This window comes from Chiloscyllium plagiosum, chromosome 12, assembly GCF_004010195.1.
Source record: "Chiloscyllium plagiosum isolate BGI_BamShark_2017 chromosome 12, ASM401019v2, whole genome shotgun sequence".
Classification (NCBI taxonomy): Eukaryota; Metazoa; Chordata; class Chondrichthyes; order Orectolobiformes; family Hemiscylliidae; genus Chiloscyllium; species Chiloscyllium plagiosum.
Window position 1 is genome coordinate 50,483,718 of NC_057721.1, and position 21,781 is coordinate 50,505,498.

Below are 21,781 nucleotides of genomic sequence, written 5' to 3' on the forward strand. Positions count from 1 at the left end.
TGATGCAACAACAGCTTTTTCTAAAAAAAAAGGAACCTAAAGAAACTGCAGCTTGATAAACTTGTTTTTAACAACTGTATTTGAGATATTGCTTATTTCAGTCAGTTCAAGACAACTGGGCAACTAGCTAGTTGTTGGTTGGGCATGCATTCAAAGCTGAAGTAAACGTGATAGTCACATGGAATCGCAAGGAGAGTGTAAAGAACTGAAAGTGCAAGCCTTTTCCTAAAGGTGCCATCTTAACATTTGAATCAGTGTGTTAAGTAAGTATATTTAGCAGTTCCTCAAACGTGATCAAAAAACTAGACCTAGTAATTATTTTGGTGACCTTTGCTCTATCTGCACAAAGATCAGCAGTATTTTCGATGTGCAATACGCAACAAGAGATTTTCCAGCGAAGCAGGAAGATTTAAGTGGGACCAAAAGGGCGAATTATAAAAACAAAATTTTAATGGTGTTTAAAAATATACTGTGGATAATTGGATCCTGAGGAATAGCAAAATTAAACTATATTTGAAAACATTGAAACGTAGAAAATAGGAGCAGGAATAAGCCCATTCAGCATGATCATGTGTATTGCTCATGTGCAGATAGAGTGTAAGGGTCACCAGTATAATTACCAGAACTGGCTTTTGATCACGTTTCAGGATCTGCTAAATATGCTTGCTTAACAACATTGATTCACATAGTAAAACAGCACTGTAAGGGAAAGCCTTGCACTTTCAGTTCTCACTTGTTTGTTCATTGCTTTACCCTTGTGATCCCCTTGTCTCTAGGGAGGGCTTATGCCCTGAAGAAGGGCTTATGCCCGAAACGTCGATTCTCCTGTTCCCTGGATGCTGCCTGACCTGCTGCGCTTTTCCAGCAACACATTTTCAGCTCAGCATCCCCTTGTCTCTATGCAATATTCCTAACTCTGCCGTACTCCATGACATATTTGTCTCTAGAAATCTGTTCTTTTCTTGAATGTATTTAGTAACTTAACATCCACAGCCTCATGTGGTCATTTAATTCCACAAGTTCTGATTAAGATATTTCTCCTCATCTCAGTCTAAAATGGTTTACTGTATATCCTGAGACTGTGACCCTTTGCTCTGGCCCCCCAGCCAGGGAAAATATCATCCCTGCATTCAGTGTGTTCAGCCCTGTTAGAATTTTAGATGTTTCAATGAGTTCCACTCTGATTCTAAACATCAGCAATTTAGGCCCAATCTACTCCATATCTTCCCTCTCCCGTAAGTCTAACCTGCCATCCAGGTGTCCATTTAGAAAACTTTCCCTACACTCTTTTTATTGCAATTATATCCTTTCTTGGGTAAAGGGCTCAAAACTATATGCACTATTTCAGATGTAGTCTCATCAGGGCCTGGCACAGCTGCAGTAGGAATTTCTTGCTCCTGTACTCGAAGCCTCTTGTTATAAAGGCCAATATATCATTTTCCTTCCTCAGTACTTGCTGCACCTTCATGCTTGCTATCCGTGACCTAGTGTCTAGCACCCAGGTCTCATTGTACATCAACATTTCTCAATCTTATCACTGTTTAGATAATACTCACCATACAAAGAAACCAGAAATTATCCACGTGATGAGAAGAACTCTAAATGATTTAATTTGTGCAGACTGCAAGTCATAAAAGAATCTGCCGTGAGAGTAATAAAGTTAGAAATTAAAAGGCAGGTTGTTGATGAGATCAAAGCAATATTTAGTTGTGCATGAAATTGGTGTGAACTATCTAAGGAATAAGGTTAATTGATTCTTTTTAATAGGATGTTAGAAATACTTCAGGGATTAAAAATTTGCAGATGTAAATAAGAAATTGTAATTGTATTTTAATTACATTTACTAGGTAAGTTACAGAATTTGTCAAGCTAGTTTAGAAATCTGTTTATGTACACAAAGTCAGTGAAGCAAAACCTATGAAGAAATTTAAAGATATAAGGGGCTGGGACAGTGATCAGTGAATCATTTGAGAGGAATTAGAAAATTATTTGAAAGTGGTGGGGAGCATGGAGGATATTTTGATTTCGTTTTGGATGTCAAGCGAGTTGGCATATACATGTGATATACTAAATGGCTGCTCCTCCAATTACTGTAGTTCTGTGGTCTATAAAACAGTTGGAATATGCCTTAAATGAATTTACATAGTCCAGTGTTTGCTGAGGCTTGTGCAACCATTTAACCATTAACTTTAGGTGAGGTGAAAAAAAGAAATAGGTGATTATCTTTATAAATGTTACTTTTCTCTTCCAGCATACATTGCTATGTTGAGTATGGGCCAAGATCCTACCAACGATTGCCAGGACGACCAACGCACTGTGCGAATCGTTATTCAGAAACGGGGACAGAATGAGCCAATTCTTGGGCATGAATATAGACAACGGAAGATTACTATTCAGAACAGTAAGCCACATATTGAGAATAACTGTACTTCAATCAGTGGGAGGGCAAGCTATACCAATCATTGTAATGTATTTGTTTACATTTTCACGTAACATTTTCATGACTTTCTTAACTGGCTAAAGTTTCACCTATGTTGTACTCTCATGAGAGACTGATTTACTGAGCATAGCTAAGACCTTGCCAGTTTGAACAGTTGTTAAATTCTTGGCCTCTTTGGGATATTCTGATGCATGTTTATATTCATAGCAATCAGGGAGTCCTTATTAAAGAAAAGGTTCCTTGGTATGTGGAAGTGTGTCATCTATTAATAAGAGAAAAGATATTCAGTGTAGTCCCACTTTACTGAAAATTACTGCCTAATTGATGCCATAAGATGAGACAATTGATTCTGCAATAACGCGGTAGTTGTGTTCTCGTGCAACCCAGTGTTATAAGAAAATCGTGTAATAGCAGCACCATTTAAACTAATGGGGCCAAATCGCATTATAACCAATGCACACTTTAAAAGTTCACACAGTAGAAACAGTGTCCCCAATTTGTCAATTGTGTTGTAGCGAGTTTACATTAATGAAATGCATGTTATAGCAGAATGACCTGTACTAGATTTAAATCTTGGATCTACTATAATTCAAAACCTCTCACTGTTGCAGGAACCTATAATTCTTTTTAAAAAGAAAATCTGTCATTGCCTGAAGTCTTCAATCTCAGTAGCGAACAATCAAATATAATTCCTTTAAATATTATTGATAAAAGCACTATCTAAGCATTAAAACAGCATTGTAGGCACAAGACTGTGAGCAATACTGATGGAAGCCCACCAGTTGTTTTAATACAAACTAACAAATGAAAATTATGGAAAATGTTTACATGACAATACTTTCAGAATTTGTTTTGGAAAATCAGCAGAGGTTTGGGGAAAGGATTTCAAGAATTTTAAATCCTGACTGTCCGGAGTCGGGCTGTGAAGGACTCAACCTTTATTAAAAAATACCCATGGAAAGAAACTTAAATATAATCTGATCTCAACATGCCTGATATACCTTTCATGTTTTGTCCCTCCTATTCTATTCTTTGCTGAACTTTATTTTGTTATTCATTCATAGAATGTGGGCTTTGCTGTCTGGATCAGCATGGTTGCCAATCTCTAATTTCCCTTGACAAAGTGACCATCTTGGACTGCTGCAGTCCTGGGTATAGGTACAATTAATGTTGTTAGGAAGATAGTTCTGGCAGTTGATCCTACAAAAGTGAGGCAGTGGTGATATACATTCAAGTCAGGATGGTAAGTAGCTTGGAGGGAAATTTTGGGAAGTGGTGTTTCCATGTATATGTTACCCTTGGCCTTCGATTATAGAATTGGTGGTGGGTTTCAAAGGTGCTGTCTAAAGATCTTCGGTGAATTTCTGCAGTGTGTCTTATAGATGGCAAACACTGCTGCTGCTGCACATTGGAGACGGAGCGAATGTTTGTTTGTGAATTGCAACTATCACAATTAAGTGGGCTGCTTTGTCCTGGATGGTATCAAGCTTCTTGATAGTTGTTGTAGCTTCACCCGTCTAGACAAGGGGGGAATATTCCATCACACTCTTGATTTGTGCCTTGTGGGTGATGGACAGGCTTTGGGAAGTCAGGAGGTGAGTTACTCCCTGCAACACTCCTAGCCTTTGACTTGCTCTTGTAGCCACTGTATTTGTATGGCCAGCCCAGGTCAGTTGCTGGTCAGTGTTAACCCCAGGATGATGTTAATGGGGATTCAGTAATCGTAACGCTACTAAATATCATGGAATCATGGATTTTCTTTTGTTGAAGATGGTCATTGCCTGACACTTGTGGCATGAATGTTATTTGTCACTTGTCAGCCCAAGCCTAGACGTTGTCCAGGTCTTGCTTCATTTGGACATGGACTGCTTCCATAGATGAGTTGTGAATGGTGTTTAACTTGTGTCCCAAAATTACCTAAAGCTGTTTTATAAAATGTCATGACTCTTGCATTGAGTACCATTCATTGCATTCCCATTGTCATCTTCTTTCTATGTCATCCACCCCTTGGTATTCCCATCAATATTTTATGTCATTCTGATGTGATGATCATAATAGGCTGCACCAGAAAAGGTTGAGCTCTGGATTTCTTTTTACCACCTGTGTAGCCATTGAGAGTTTCATAACAAACTTAGCAGATTTGCCGGTCTGTGATCTGGAGAAAAGTGATAACCATTGTCCATTTTACTCAAATGTGGATGAGACATCAATATACATCTGCTTTAGGATGCTGAGTGGAACTTTGTGGACAAACCAAGTTCAAACACTACATTGGCAGCAATGCAAAATTACTGCAGCATCATTACAGATCCAGAATGAAATTAAGTGCTTTTTTTTTGTATCATTTCATTTCCTGAAAATTGCTTTGAATTAGCCATTAGTTAATACTGATTTGAAAATCTAGATCAATTTTGTGTAATGCACTCTACGTGTATTTATTTTGTAGGGGCTGACCTGTGGATTAGTGAAGTGATGTGGTGGGACCATGGTGTTTACTTCTGTACAGTTGAGGCACCAGGAGATACAACAGGAGATTCAGACAAAGAAGTTCGCCTTATTGTTTTACGTAAGTTTTTTTAAAACTTGTTTGCATGTTAAGCTTTTTCTAAATTACCCTTTTCTAGAACTAAATCATTTCACTGAAGTATATCTGCTACATAATGACTGTCATTTTTAATCACTGATTTGCTCATCTTTTCTTGATAGTTGCAATTATGGGTATGAAATGACACCATTATCAATCTATAATCAGTAACTTACATCAATGCAGGCAGTCAAATGTCTAATATTTCTCTCAAACTACAACTATCTGCCTTCCTTTCAAAACTAACTCTTCAGCTGATAAAACAGTGGACCCTGGTTTATTTTTCTGTAAGAATAATGGTATTGCCTTTTTATTGGTGTAAATGGTATAGTAACCTTAGTAAGAGGCCAGTGAAGAAATGTGAATATCCAAATAGTTAATTAAAAGTGATTTTCATAACTTTATTTGCCTCATCTTGAAGTTACTGTTACTGCATTTCTATGGTAGAAATGAACTAAAACTGCAGGAGATATTTAGAACTAACAAGTGTGAGTCCCCTTTTAATACTATATAATAGCTGTTCACAACTGCCAGTCAAAAGCTATGGCATGGAAATTTAAATTTAAGAGTAGACCCTCCATCTTTTTGTATTGTGTATTGATGTAAGAGATTTTTAAAATGTAAACTTTAAAGAATTTTGCTTTTCCTTACCTTTTTTCTTTTTCTCTAGACAGTCTTTCTGATGTTTATATAGTTATCTGCAGCTGATTTGACATCAAATTTATCTCTCTCAACTCACACTCCTTCCATCTCCTTATGCTGTTTATTTAATTCTTAAATCTTCTTGGTTCAGATGATGTGTTTCTCTGCCTACTTTGTCAACTGTTTGCAGTTTCAACAACTTGGTGGGAGGAATTAATTAGAGTTGAAAGATGGTGGGCAAGTTGAAATAACAACCATCCTTCAATTCCATGCAATAGAAAAATCTAGGGCAACATTTTAAATAACATCAATACAGATGAATATCACAATTCTGGGAAACATGACTTTGGGCAGGGTTTTATGTGCACTGCTGGTCAGCTTACAGGCAGCTGGTCTGACCTTCAAGGGCTCTTTCCTACTTGACTTCAATTTTTGAGGCATGCAGAACAAGTTTAGGGTGGAGGAGAAGTCTAGCAGGGCACCCTACTCTCCCCTCAAAGGTAAATACAACAGACGCTTCCCTCAAGAATCTCTTCCTAACTGGGTAACCCTAACTTACCCCAAGGTCTGTCTCCCATGAACACACTCTCCCACATTCTGAGTCTCCATCAGGATCCCCACACCACACTCCTTAATTCCCTTGAGTTTCACTTCCCTTCTCTTCTGCCTACCTTGCAGCTGTCAGCAGATCTGAGAGGAATTTTTCTGTTTCTGTAATGAGAACATCTTCAGTGGAATGTCTTTGGAGCATTCTTATAACCATCTGTTAGCTTCCGAAACATGCATATGTTTGGAACGCTGTAATTTGTGAAAATATCAGTGAAGCATTCAGGCACAGTGACACATTTTATTTATAATATTCTGAATTTCTCTTTAGCACAATGCAGCAGTGCAGAGGATATTGATCATACTGACTGCATATCAATATGTAGAAATGTAGGTGATAGAGTGGGTGCCTAAGTTGACGATTTTCCAAACATGTGCTTGTGAATGTACATACACTGCATACAAACTCAATAAGAATGTTTTGATAAAGTGCATGTATAAAATGAAGGGATAGCTGTGTATTGAAAATACAACCCCTCACTTAACGTAACACGAGCACTTGTTAATGCATTAAGCCTAACACTGAGAGTCCTCCTTTTCAACAGATTCTCCGACAGCGCTATTAATTCCTGTTGTTTTTCCTTTTTGTTGCAGATTGGCTCACAGTGATATTGATTATCATGGGCATTTTGCTGTTGTTCATACTGATTACTATCTGTTGGTGCCAGTGTTGCCCACAAAGGTGCTGCTGTTATCTCCGATGTGTCTGCTGCCCAAAACGTTGTTGTTGCCCAGAGGAAGGTAAAGCCTTTTTTAAAAAATTAATTACCAGAGGAAGGTAAAGCCTTTTTTAAAAAATTAATTACCTCTCTTTCCAGGCCTTCCCTAAATAAGTAGCTAACTATGTCGAAGAATTTGCAACATCAATCCATAGAAACAATGCTAGTACCAAACTCAAGTATTGCTGAAGAAAATACACAGGGCACTGTTCTTTGCAGGTAAAAAGAACATGTACATGCACTGCGCCTGTTTTAACTCAGCCAGACATGTGAATGCCATTCACTGGTTCAGTTCAGTCAACCTGCTTACAAGGCCAGACAGTTTACTATCACTTATCATTAACTTAAGCATTTTCCATGGCAACACCTCTACCAATCAGAGTGACTTGCTACCCAATCAGGATTCTCCTCTCTCTGTATAAATGTTAGTTTTGCCCTTGAACTGGTGTTCATCTTGAATTGGTTTCCTTGTGAATTTTACTGCTGAATATAAGATGGAAAGCTTTGCCAAAATGCTTCTTTTTACCCAACCAAGCTGTGATCAATCCAATAAATAATTGGCTCGTGTCATGCAATAGTCAGTAGTGGTACATTTCTAAAAATGGAGAGTTTGAGTTTAGTTTCTTTGTCCATTAGACACAGTCATCATTGAGAAGGCTGGTAATTATTTCCTATTTCTCCATGCTTTTACACAACTCTGTGGCTTGCAATTGACTATGATAGCTACTCCTTGAAATATTCAGCTGATTAACTCAGCTGCTACCCCACAGATGCTACCTGATTTGCTGAATGCTGCAGCGTTTTCTGTTTTCCAAATAGCCAGCATCTTCATGCTTTGCTTTTACAGTTTAACATAATCTTTTGCTTCTAAATGAAATACTAGCAACTGTTTAATATTAATATATTTATTAGTAACTTTATATTTCCGGAAGTTTTGCCAATGAATGTTTTTGCATAAAATACTTACCTAGGACACATTTTTGTTTCAAATTTAGCTCTTCTAAGACATGAACTTGTTAAACAGGCAAAGCAGGGTATGTTACCATGGATGTTTAACAGGCCCATGTATGGAGAGGATGGAAGGAATTCTCAGCTAAACTCAACCTACATGAATGGACTGACACAAAGAGGTATGTAGTCTCTAGTATTCATGTGCTAATGTATACTTGAACTGAAAATCCATGATAACTGAGAAGGCAACAAAAATGAGTTGGGATTCTATGCTAGTATTTTCTTTTCACCACTATGCATCAGTAATCTCAAGCTGATGAAGCACTGAAGAAAACTTTATGATGATATTACGTTTTGATTGTGTTTTGTTGTCCTACACCAAGTACTAGTCATGTAGAATCTTAAAGTTCATTTCAATTTTGCAAGAACTAGACGCAGCTTTATGGAAAAGCTGTACTTAAAGAAAAACAAAGCTGTATTCATGTTTACTCACTCACATATGGGCTCCATTTCTACTTCTAACCATCGGTTTTTAAAATAAAACATTATTGCTATTTCTAAAACTTGCCTGTTCGTGCAGCCAACTGGATAATTGAACATTGTTAACCATCCCACTGTAAAACTTCATCCAAAAAATGCAACGTCTCCGAACAAATTCAAACTCTCTTTAACTGGGACGATTAGAGGTCTATTTAACAGATATACATCGGACTATTTCGCACAGAAACAGGCTATTTAGCCCAATCAGACCAAACCTGTATTTATGCTCCACTTGAACCTCTTCCCATTTTTTTTCTCATTTAAATATTTCATTGGAATTATCTATTCCCTTCACCATATTTTTGCCTGGTTTCCCTTTAAATGCATATAAACTACTCAATTCAGATCATAGAAGTAGGAGCAGGACGAGGCCATTTGGTCCATCAAGTCTGATCTTCCATTCAATACAATCATGACTGATCTGATTGTGGTCTTAACTTCACTTTACTGCCTCCACCCCCCTGAATCCTTGACTCCTTTGTCAATCAAAATTTTGTTCTAACTTGGCCTCAAATATATTCAGTTTCCAGCATCCATTATTATCTGTGGAAAAGAATTTCAAAGGCCAATAAACCATCTAGAGAAGAAATTCCTCATCACCTTAAGTGGGAAATCTCTTGTCTTAATATAGTCCTGAGTTCTCTGTTAACAGGGTAGATGCAGAGAGGATGTTAAATCCATTCATAAAATAAACTACTCCTGAGTGACATGCACTCTGGGGCCTGCCTGCTTCCTTCCTTACAGATGGTCATCCATTCCTTCCCTGATCCCTTTGCTTTCGGCTGCAAGAGGATGACATCTGAAAACATCCTATCCTTATAATTTTCAGCCTCATGAATTCATTGCAGTGCCTCCATCTGATGCTCATCTCCAAAGCCTGGCAGTCAGGCTGATCAAACAGGCTGCACTTCCTGTAGAATTGGTCCAGGCTACTGGAGCCTCTAGTATTTCTCATGTACTCCAGGCTGTGTATCACATGGGTCTGAGCTTTGCTGCTGTATCCTTTAGGTCAAGTTTTTAAAAAAAAAGGCATTTGAGCCAAGTAGAAAATTTATTAAGTTTCTTAAAAGAAATGAGAATTCTTGCCTTTCCTCATGCAACTTTAAAGTAAACACATACAACTTAACCATTACTTATTAAGCAGCTCAAAGCTTTGATCTGATGCCACTTTTGCCAGCCTTTTCGAATTCCGACAGGGTTCCAATTTGAGGTTTAGTTGATGTTCTCATTGAGCTCGCTATGGGTCTACTGCCCTTCCCATTTCTTATGCTATCACCAGTTTGGAAGGTGCTATTGAAGGAATCTTGGTGCATTGTTATAATGCATCTTGTGGATGGTCCATACTGTTACAACTGTGCATCTGTGGTGGAAAGAATGAATTTTTGTGGATGAGGTGCCAAACAAGGAGACTATTTTGTTCTGGATGGTGTCAAGCTTCTTGAATATTGTTGGAGCTGTGCTCATTCAGGAAAGTGAAGTGTATTCTTTTACACCATTGACTATGTATTGTAGATAGTGGAAAGGCTTTGGAATGTCAGAAGGTGAGTTATAATTGACAAAGGGAGGCAATGGCCTTCTGGTATTGCTGCTAGACTGATAATCCAGAGACCCAGGTAATATTCTGGGGCTGAGAGGAATCAATATATGTGGAATCAAGAGTCTAATGGTGACCGTGAATCCATTGTCAGAAAAACCCATCTGGTTCAGTAATGCCCTTTAAGGAAGGAAACTAGCATCTTTGCCTGGTCTGACATACATGTGACTCCAGACCACTGCAATGTGGTTGACTCTTACTTGTCCTCTGCGCAGTTAGGGATGGGCAATAAATGCTGGCCCTGCCAGTGATGCTGTCTTCCAGTAAATTAACTTTTTTAAAAAAATCCAAACCCCCGATCTGTTCCTATAGCCACAGTATTTATTTGGCTGGTCCAGTTCAGTTTCTGATCAATGGTAACTTGCTGGTCATTGACTGTGGGAAATCCAATTCTAGATCCAACAGTAAAATATCCTTCTTGGGCTTTTTACATATTGGATTAGAAAGGAATCTGTGCAGATTGTAGGAACTCTGTTTCCTTATCCCCTGTACCTAGCTCTTCAATCCAAATAATTTCAGGGTTGTCAAAATCTCCATAATATTATTTAATTTTCTCAATTCCCAAATTTGTTTGCATATTTCTTACCCCACCTCTTTTCGACTATTGCATGGTCTGTAGATTACACTTAGTATACTAAGTACTTTCTTAAAAAAATTATCTCTATCTACATATGATTCTAGTTTTCACATTGATAACTGTAACCCTTTATCTACAACAATTCTGTTATGGTGAAGGTTTCTCCACCACCCTCTCTTCCCTTCCTTTGTTTGCTAAACATGTTGCATTCTACAGTGTTTAATTTCCAGTTTTCTTGGTACCATATCTCAATACTCTAAAAGCATGATTAGCCTCTAGCTCCCCTGGATTCTTTGTATGTTGCTACACTGCATTTTGTTATTTTTAATGGGATTTTTTTCTCACTTTATGTTCAGCCACCTTTTTAGATTTCCATTCATTTTGTAACTCTACTAAGTACACTTTTGTCAATATCATCTTTTACTTTATTCTCACACATTGAAGGTAGTTCAGAAGCTTGTATATGTAGTTTAATCTTTCTCTTTTGTTTCCATTGTGTAGATTTTTCCACGAAGAACAGTATACCATTGTCTGTGGTCCCTTACAGTGGTCACCCAAATTCTTCTGTTAAGATGCTGGACTATATAGAGAATGAGGTGAAAAACTTGAACAGTGTACAGCCTCTTCAAAATGGAATCCGTACAAGTGGTAGTGCACCTCCCAGTGTGCTTTCATCACTAAATGAAATTGGAGTTCGAGAAATAGATCGTCGTATCATCCACCTACCTCCAATAATGGAGGCAATCCATGACTCTAGTCTTCCGTCATCACAACGAACTAGCAACTCATCGCGGAGGAATAATCAACGAAGGGCTAGAAGTCATGAGGATATTTTGGATATGGGGCTTCCCAGAAGTCAAAGGTCTCAGGAAGGATCGAGGTCCAGTAGGAGCTCTCAAGACCGAAGAACTAATCGATCTCGAGGGAATAGCAGAGATGACTTTGAAGAGGGCCGGCAGAGAGGTCAGTTGCTCTCAAGAAGACAGCATTTTGAAGATTATAGTGATAATTCTGATTATGAGGACAGGTCAAGACACAGCAGCTCAAACCAGAGGCATGGCAGAAGAGGTTACGAGGAGAACAGACGACCACATCACCGAAGCAATCAAGATTATTCACCTGAAAGAAGAAATAGGCGCAGAGACCGAAGCTATTCTCCTCCACCTCGTGGAAGACGACAAGGATCATGGAGCTCCCTGGATGATTATGATAATCGCTCTCGATATAACAGGGTGCGATCGGATGATCGAATGGCAGACTGGTTGGATACCTTGAAGAAGCCATTTAAGTATCATGAGAAGCCCCCAAGCTACCATTCTGTAGATGGTGGTTCAGAGGAAAGCAGTGCAAGAAGATCCAATCATGGACGACAATCGGTAAGTTTTTAAATTATTTTGGTGTTGCAATATTGTAATTTATACTTCGATGTTTTTTCTTAAAATGAAAACCAGATTCATGTTCTAGTGTATTGTACATTTGAAAGTGATATTATGTTTCTTGGGTACAGTCTGGAGAACAGAAGTTAACACTTCTGAATCTTACCTAAAGTGTTCTGGATCTTGACTGGGCTATGTATAGGATCACCCCCTACAGTAAAATTATTTTGCACTTGTGTTGAGGTTCTTTTTAATATATCATTTAATTAATGAAATCAGTTAAACAAAAATATCAGCAACATCAAATTCCAGCCAGGCAGTAGTAGAAATCTTGCTACACAAAACAATGACAAATATACACCTGAGAGTTGTTATGTTATTGTTTGGAGATGTAAGATGATTTCCTTATTGTCAGTATTGCAATTTGAAGTTCTGTTCTATACTATGACTATTAATTTTGTGAAAATGAGGCTGCATGTAATGGTAGCTATAAGCATTAGTATTGCTCACAAAAAAGATGAAACTGAAGTCTAATGTTCTTTTATTGACAGGATCGGGGCAGTTCTCGTAGCGGCAGAAGTGTAGTGATCTGAAGAAATCTCCACTCATTGTACTCCATATCTGCAGGGTGGGTTGTAACATAGATGGCGACATTCCTTTTTAAGCAGAACTTTTCATCATGTACATTTGAGGATGGAACCAAAGGCCAATTTATATATGGTTTTAAGACATGTTTGAGATGTGATTTTGCAACAGAAGCTAATTACATGGGACGGACAAAACTTGTCATCTGTGCTGATTTTTAGAATGGGCAAATTATGGCGATAAAGATTCATGGTCAAGTGCTAGTTTAAAATTGTCTCAATGTTTTTAAAAACAAAGCACTTCATGTGAAATTCCAGCTTACCTCTAAAGATATATAGATGTTTATAAACATGAAGAATAAATGTTCTCTATATTTGAGGAAATATACTGGCGCACCACTACGTTGTGATCCATGGAGACCTATCATGAGACCAGGTAATGCCATTAAAAGCACAAAAGTAGTAGAAAGAATGATGAAGATTTGCAGATAAGTTGAACAAAATAGCTCCTTAAACCAATTGGATCTGATTGTCAATGAAATCCTATTCAATTACCAATATTTTCTCTGATGTCAAAATGTGAATATACACGTATGATCAGGCAATTCAAATTCACAGATGGTGAGTTCTAACTTTTACAGCTAACACAAAATTGTGTTTAAAGTGTACAGTAACAAAATCAATACATTTTTACACTATATGGCCATTTATTGAAAAAATCCATCATTTTCAACTGTGTACATTTACTCCTTGCCTCTTCCTTTGCTGATGTAGGATATTTTGAAGTTGCAGCAATTGATTTCTGGTTTGTTTCCAACCAGCTCTGTGATTCCTCAATGTCATGGATTACTGTATGTGATGGGGCCAGAGGTTTGGTCTTGGTATCATCACAATCAGCTTCAGCTTACTCAATGTCTTGAACATTTGGATCTGTTATACTGGCCAATCGTCTGACTGACAGTACAAGTACACATGGCTGTATCCTAAATATGACCAATACTTATTTATACAGAGGAAAACCTCTTACAATTACAATGGTAACACTTCCCTGGCTGAACTATTAAATTTGTCACTGGGCTGCCATTGTAATGGTTGATTCTCAATGTGACTGGAAATGAAAAAGTTTGGCACCGTTTTATTCTATTCAATTGCTTGTTGGTCGAGATAAATTTATATGAAAACTTTGGGATACAAGAAGCCACTGTAATAATATTCTGCCTAAAACAGACTGTTGTAAAAGGCCCCCAGTGTATTATACTAACTGAGGTGATCTGTGAAAATTTCAGTGATCCTGTATTTTAGACTGTAAATCTAACAAAAAAAAACTTGTCTGTTTTACAAAGATGTGTTATTTTAGAAAGCAGCAAAAAGAAAACTTGTCAAAAGAATTACAAGTGTTTGTGCTTCTAGGAAATTTTGAAGTTTGAGATTTGGAGGACTAATAAGTTGGAATTGTTTCCTAACTTTGAGTATATATGGAAGAGTTTTTTAAAAGTCTCACCTTCTGTATATTATTTTGTTTTATTTTAATACAATTGAATTGTATATTTGAATAAATACTTTTCTTTTTGTTGCAATCTTTTTACGTGCTAAAAAATAGTTGGTTGTAGTTAAGGTAGAGTAAAGTGAAGGAAAAATTCCAAAATTTGTGTTAATGGGGGACATGACTATCACTTAACAGCCCAGATATTCTGGGCTCTGCATCGTTAGAGACTGGGTGAATCCTGGAAGATATGCCAAGGAATGCCTCTGAAATCTATGTACATTGACTTAACATAGAAAAATGTGTCCCACCTCACTTGAATTATGTGCTGGAAATCAAATTATTTCTGGAGCCCTCACAAAAGTTAATGTATTCCAAGCATGCAGAATCTCCAATTTAGCTGTCTCTTATGACCCTGGTTAATAGAGCATGGGCCAGGTTTCTGTACTTAACAAAATTTGTTATTTATTACAAATAAATAGATTCTAGCTACATAAGTAATGATGAACTGCTGCTACATAACTATACTAGTAAAGCCTCTACATATAGAGGTGAGGAGCTGAGTGCCAGCTGAAGTCCTTCTGCCCTACTATGGGCTGTTTTCTTCTTGGAATGGAAGAGGCAGGTATTACATGAGTGGCACAGATATTACACAGATTTTGGTGCTGGTGGGGAGGCGAGTAGGCAGCACAGAGAGTATGCAGGGAAACACTACACAGGCATTACACTCACAAGCATCTACTACCTCTACCATCAACGCTCAATAGTGGCAGCATGTGCTATCGAAGGCTGAGGGGCTCTGTAAGTGAATGGCAAGTTTCTCCATAATACACTGAGGAGCAAGAGCATCTATACTGCACTTTGCGGTCACAGAGTTCACCCTAGATATGGCTACTGAAATAGGCCAAAAATATACCACCCAGGTCAAAAAAAAACAAAGCCAAAGACAGATCTTTGCAAATAAATCAGTCTGAGGATGAGAAATTGATACTGCAAATTTGCATCACTGCTCCTAAATTGGCCCCAGTTAATATAAAAGTCTAGCTGGATGACCTAGACTTGGAATAGACACAGTATCACTGTATCTTGATGAATTGTTTCCTAATTTTGAGTATATATGGAAGAGTTTTTTAAAAGTCTCATCTTCTGTATATTATTTTGTTTTATTTTAATACAATTGAATTGTATATTGGAATAAATACTTTTCTTTTTGTTGCAATCTTTTTATGTGCTAAAAAAAAGTTGGTTGTAGTTAAGGTATAGTAAAGTGAATGAAAAATTCCAAAATTTGTGTTAATGGGGACCTGACTATCACTTAACAGCCTTTAAGTTTGCAAGACACCATGGGCAACATAGTCTGACTCTACAAACCCACAGACTCCCATAACTACTTGGACTATACCTGCTCCCACCCACTATCCTAAGAACTCCATCCCATTTTACTAATTCCTCCATCTCCGTCGCATCTGCTCAAATGAGGAGATATTTGACTCCCAAGCATTCCAGATGTCCACCTATTTTGAACAACGTGCTTTCCCCTCTTTCATCCAGACAGCCCTCTAATGCACATCCCCCATTCCCTTCTCCAAAATCCCGACCTCTCCCAAAATGTTATAAAGACAGGGCTCCCCCTTGACTTCACTTTCCACCCCACCAGTCTCCGTATCCAATGTATCATCCTTAAACATTTCTGCCAACTGCAACAGTTCTTCCAGATGAGACAGAGATTCACCTCCCTCTCTTTCAACCTAGATTACTAGATCTGGTGCTCTCGATATGGTCTTCTCTACATCGCTGAGACCAAATGGACGTTACTAAGGAATTTGATAAGGTTCCCTATGGTAGACTAATGGAGAAAGTGAAGTCATATGGTGTGCAGGGTGTTCTAGCTAGGTGGATAAAGAACTGGTTGAGCAACAGGAGACAGAGAGTAGTAGTTGAAGGGAGTTTCTCGAAATGGAGAAAGGTGACCAGTGGTGTTCACAGGGGTCAGTGTTGGGGCCACTGTTGGTATGATCAGCAAGTTTGCAGATGACATGAAGATTGGAGTAGCAGCAGAAAGCATAAGGGACTGTCAGAGAATACAGGAGGATACAGATAGACTGGAGAGTTGGGCGGAAAAGTGGCTGATGGATTTCAATCCAGACAAATGTGAGGTGATGCATTCAGGAAGACTAATTCTAGAGTGGATTATACAATGAACGGAAGAGCCTTGGGAAAAGTTGATGGTCAGAGAGATCTGGGAGTGCAGGTCCATTGTACCCTGAAGGTTGCTGCACGGGTGGATAGAGTTGTCAAGAAGGCATATAGTATGCTTGCCTTCATTGGATGGGGTATTGAGTATAAGAGCTGGCAAGTCATGTTAACATTGTACAAGACATCAGTTCGGCTGCATTGAGAATACTGTGTACAGTTCTGGTCGCCACATTACCAAAAGGATGTGGACGCTTTGGAGAGGGTGCAGAGAAGGTTTATGAGGATGTTGCCTGGTATGGTAGGTGATAGCTATGAAGAAAGGTTGAGTAAGTTAGGTTTATTTTCATTAGAAAAAAAGAGATTGAGGGGAGACCTAATTGAGATTTATAAAATCATGAAGGGTATAGACAGGGTGGATAGAGACAAGCTTTTTCCCAGGGTGAAGGATTCAATAACGAGAGGTCACGCTTTCAAGGTGAGAGGTGGAAAGTTTAAGGGGGATACACACAGCAAGTACTTCAGAAAGTGGATGGTGGGCATTTGGAACACGTTGCCAGCAGAGGTGGTTGAGGCAGCCTGGTAGATTCATTTAAGATGCATCTGGACAAATGCATGAGTAGGTGGGGAGTAGAGGGATACAGATGCTTAGGAATTGACCGACAGGTTTAGACAGTACATTTGGATCGGCTCAGCTCAGGATTGGTGGGCCGAAGGGCCTGTTCCTGTTCCTGGGCTGCAAATTTTCTTTGTTCTTTGTTCAAATGTAAACTAAGGGCATGTTTTGTCGAGCATCTCAACCAGGCCTGCAGGGACCAGCCTGACCTCCCAGTCATTGCCCATTTCAATTCTCCTTCCCATTCCCTCTCTGCCATGACCATCCTCAGCCTCCGTTGCCACAGTGAATTAGATCACAAAGTGGAGGAACACCTCAGGCAGCAGACAGCCTGGAGGACTTAACATTGAGTTTTTCAATTTCAATAACCTCCCTTGCAATCCCCTGACTCCCTTTCCAGCCCCTTCCCCATCTTTCCATTCCACTTATCAACCCTTCCAGCCACCACCTGGATTCATTTCTCCCATTGACCAACCAGGCCTTACCCTCTACTTGTGTTCACCTATCACTACCTCACCACTTCACTCCTCTCACCAACCGAAATTACCACCCCCCCCCCCCCCTCCCCCTTTTCTGCAGCTCCCCTCATTCCCAAATCTAGTCCTGAAGAAGGGTTATATCTGAAATGATGACTTCTTCAACTTCTGATGCTGCCTGGCTTGCTGTGTTCTTCCAGCCTCCTGCTTGTCTACCTTAGATTCCAACATCTGCAGTTTTGTTTTTGTCTCTCCTTACAGATGGTGCAAGAGCCAAGTCCCAATAGTGTTGGGAATGGACTAGTTACAGAAATTCTGCCTGGATTAGCAGATCTTTAGGATGGGTACTGACGATCTATATGAGGTCATTGAGAAAACCTTTGGCTCCAAGAGTGCCTCAGGGAGATAAAAGACACCATGGCCAAGATCTCTCTAAACCAGATGTTATTACACCCCTCTGGAGCAGGTGACTTGAACCCGTGACTCCCGGTCCAGGTTAGGGATACTACCACTGCACCATAAGAAGATTGAGATACTCTCTAGTTAGCTCGCTCAGAGATTTTACTATGTAACTCTGGAGCAAGTAGAATTTGAACCCAGGCACCATCATGCTGAAGCAGGGACAGTACCATGGCACCACACATCAAGCTCAGGTGATAAGTTGCAGCTGGGCAGGCAATTTCCTGTTACCAAGGAAACTCGTTCCCAACCATTTCCATGGGCAGATAAATTAGTGACTCCCTGTAAGAATTGTAGAGGTTGTCACATCCCTCTCTCTCCAGTACATAGGGGACCAGCAGTGTCTTGTCGTTCTATCTGCTCCAGAGGTGTGTAATAACATCTCTGAACAGGTGATTTGGAAAAATAGGTTAATTTTAAAAAATCTCAGTTGTGCGTAATAACATTTCTGGGTAGAAGAAACAAAGTAAAACAGTCCCATCAACTACAGACTCCAGTTTATTTTGCGACACTGTGGAGTCCATGGCTCATGAATATATTGGTTAGGGGCAATGGCACTCCTTTTCAGTTATTTGGAAAATCTTTTGTTGTGGTTGGTTGCACTTCAGCCCACTGTACCTGATCGTTTGGAATCCGGTATAGAGGGGTGTGGAAGCTTGGAAGATCTGATAAGACAAGATCACTTCCAGTAAGATGGGAGTGGAGTAGGACATCTGAACCGGGGGCTTGTCCATTTCATCCACTTGTCTTTTCGTTTTGTTTCTTTTTTGGGTTGCCTCTTGCAAAAGAGCTCGGTGACACTGGCAGTGAGTTCCCAGCTCCTGCTAACTTATATGCCACAGTACTTAAGGAAGTGGCCCTAGGAATAGTGAATGGGTTGGCAGTCAGCTTCCAAGATTCTGGAGATTCTTGAAAAGTTCCTACAAATTGGAGGGTAGATAATGTAACCACTCTATTTAAAAAAGAGATAGAGATAAAACCAGACATTATAGTCCAGTCAGCCTGACAGTGGTAATGGGGAAAATGCTAGAGAGTGCTAGCTGAGCATTTGGAAAACAGTTGACAGCATTGGACAGTCAGCATGGATTAACAAAAGGGAAATTGATGGTTGACAAATCTACTGAAAGTCTTCAAAGATGTAACAAGTGGAGTTAATGAAGGAGAGCCAGTGGATATGATCTACTTGCAACCTCAGAGGGGTTTTGATAAAGTCCAACATAAAAGATTTGTGTAAAATTAAAGTGCATGGGCTTGGGAGTAGTGCATTGATATGAATAGAAAAATGGTTGGTAGACAGGAAGCAAAAAGGATGAATAATCATTCAGGAGAGATGAAGAGAAGCATATCCGTACACCAAGAGTGGTAGATGTTTAGAACCTTCCTCCACAAACAATAGTATATGCTGGATCAGTTGTTAATTTTAAATCTGAGATTGATAAATCGTTGTTAAGCAAAGGTATTAAGAGATGTAGGCCAAAGGCAGGCATTTGGAGTTGGGCCACAGAGCAACCACAATCTGATTGAATGTTTGAACAGGCTCAAGGGGCTGAATAAGCTACTCCTGTTCCTGTGTTGCCAATTTGCAACAAGACCCTGATATCAATATCAACCAGTTACTGAGGTTAAGCATGCAAGTGCAGCAGGCAGTATGGGAGGCAAGTGATATATTGGCCTTATAGCAAGGGAATTTGAATACAGGAACAGGGCAGTATTGCTGCAATCATATGGGGCTTTGGTGAGTTTTATGTGAGAAAGGATGTTTCTTTTATGCAGGGAATGCAGCGAAGGTTTACCAGACTCATTCCTGAGATGGCAGGGACTGACCACTGAACTGGTTAGGATCTGTTCACTGGAAAATGAAAGAGGGATCTCCTAGAAACCTGTAAAAGTCAAACAGGAATTGACAGGGCAGGTGAGGGAAGGATGTTTCAGATGACAGAGGAGCCCAGAATCAGGGGTTACAGTCAAAGTTGATGGAACAAACTATTTTTTAGGACTGAGGTGAGGAGAAATGTCTTCACCAGAGAGGGGGGGAGTCTGTGGAATTTGTTACAACAGAAAGTTATTGAGGTCAAAGCACTGCATGATTTCAAGGAGTTAGATATAGCTCTTGGGGCTAAAGATATCAAAGATAATGAGGGAAAAAACAGGATCAAGCCAGTGAATTGAATGATCAGCCATGACTCTAAATGAATGACAGAGCAACCTAATGGGCCGAATGGCTTACACCTGCTCCCATGTTTCCTTGTACATTGAACGTATGTTGGGTCTAGCTACTACCTCAAATTTCAACTTTCCCTCCTTTTAAATTAACCTGTTTGCATTGAATATCTGACTCAATATTAGCCATAATAAAAAAAAATTCAACAATGGGTATATGCATACAACCACAGATCAGTCCCCATTAACATCACAAAAACAAGTGAATAGAATGGGGATGCAAAGGTCGGTCTTGCAGTCATAAAAATCATCATTCCTAATCAATGTTATACAAGTTACCAGTATCCCTAAATATATCTGTTCTAAATGCAGGCAACAGGAAACAAAATCCTCTATGAATGCCATTCAAGAAGAGCAAACTTAGAGCTAAATAAATAGAGGCATAGAATTCTGTGATGAAGTACAAGGATTACTCCACACCCCTCCATCCTCCTTTTGGAAAATTAACCATTTGTTATTAGATGTAATGCAAGGATCATGATCTCTCCATCTGGTTACGTAAAAAGTATAGTAGGGGTGGTGGATCATATGACCCCTCAAGCCTGTCAGTCATTTAACAATGGAGTTGGAGTTGATCATAGAGAAAAAGTGAGGACTGCAGATATTGGAGATCAGAGTTGAGAGTGTGGTGCTGGAAAAGCACGACAGGTCAGGCAACATCAGAGGAGCAGGAGAATCGATGTTTTGGGCATAAACCCTTCATCGGGAATCATTAAGGGCTTATGCCCGAAATGTCGATTCTCCTGCTCTTCAGATGCTGCCTGACCTGCTGTGCTTTTCCAGCGCCACACTCTGGATTGATCATAATGTCAATTCATCTTATTGCCCAACCTAATAATTCTGTGTCAAGACATCAACTGATCTCTTTCAAATAATACTCAATAACATAGAACCACAATCTGCTCAATGGAAAGATTTTTCATCTTAATATAAAAGTCAAGCCATTATTCTGAGACCATGTCCCCAAATTCTAGACTCTTCAGACAAGAAGGGAATTTGTGTTTAAATGTATCTAGCCACAAGCTATTACAGAAGCGTTGCAATGTAATACAGAACACTTGTTTCGACAATTTCAATTATAACTGGGTGATATTTCTTTTACTATATGAGTCATAACCAAAGAACAAAATTATTTAAGAATATTTTTTGTAAAAAGGAGCAATCTATATGTTCAAATCCTTGGTGTGTCATTTGAATAATTGTTACATGACAAATTGGCATAAAATGTAAAAAATCTGTTCCTAGTGCTACAAGTCTTCCAGTCACAGATTGCATTAATCAGTCACATGCTTCATGAAAACACACTTTTTTCTATGAAGGAAAAATGCTTGCTATTTTGGGAAGAGTAGAAAGAGGAGTGATGACCATAATTAGATCAACCATGACCTAATGCAGTTTCATGTGCAATCTTGATGGGCTAATATGATCTTACCATATTAGAAGAAAACTTCATTATCCATATTATTAAAACATACTGCCAGAGAAAGACCCAAATATGAAATGGGAACCCAAATTACATGCTTAATATTTAAAAGTCAGAGACAAAGCACAGAAACTCATCCATACCAAACGTTTATACTAGATAAATGTAGTCCCATTTGACAGCATTTGGCCCATAACCCTCTAAATCCTTCCTATTCATATGTCCATCCAGATGCCTTTTAAACGTTGTAGTTGTATCAGCCTCCACGACTTCTTCCGGCAGCTCATTCCATATACGC

At 39.0% G+C, this 21,781-nt stretch overlaps 1 protein-coding gene across 2 annotated transcripts in view; it reads left to right on the forward strand.

Moving 5' to 3' along the window:
- Nucleotides 1-14,189, forward strand: part of LOC122555242 (immunoglobulin-like domain-containing receptor 1) — a 45,970-nt gene extending 31,781 nt beyond the window's left edge. For both annotated transcript variants that reach the window (XM_043701026.1, XM_043701027.1), the window contains exons 3-8: nt 2,252-2,401; nt 4,887-5,006; nt 6,867-7,013; nt 7,987-8,121; nt 11,155-12,029; nt 12,581-14,189. In XM_043701026.1, the coding sequence (XP_043556961.1) occupies nt 2,252-2,401; nt 4,887-5,006; nt 6,867-7,013; nt 7,987-8,121; nt 11,155-12,029; nt 12,581-12,622 (1,469 nt within the window). In that variant the 3' untranslated portion in view covers nt 12,623-14,189. The remainder of the gene's footprint in view (nt 1-2,251; nt 2,402-4,886; nt 5,007-6,866; nt 7,014-7,986; nt 8,122-11,154; nt 12,030-12,580) is intronic.
- Nucleotides 14,190-21,781: the final 7,592 nt, after the last annotated feature.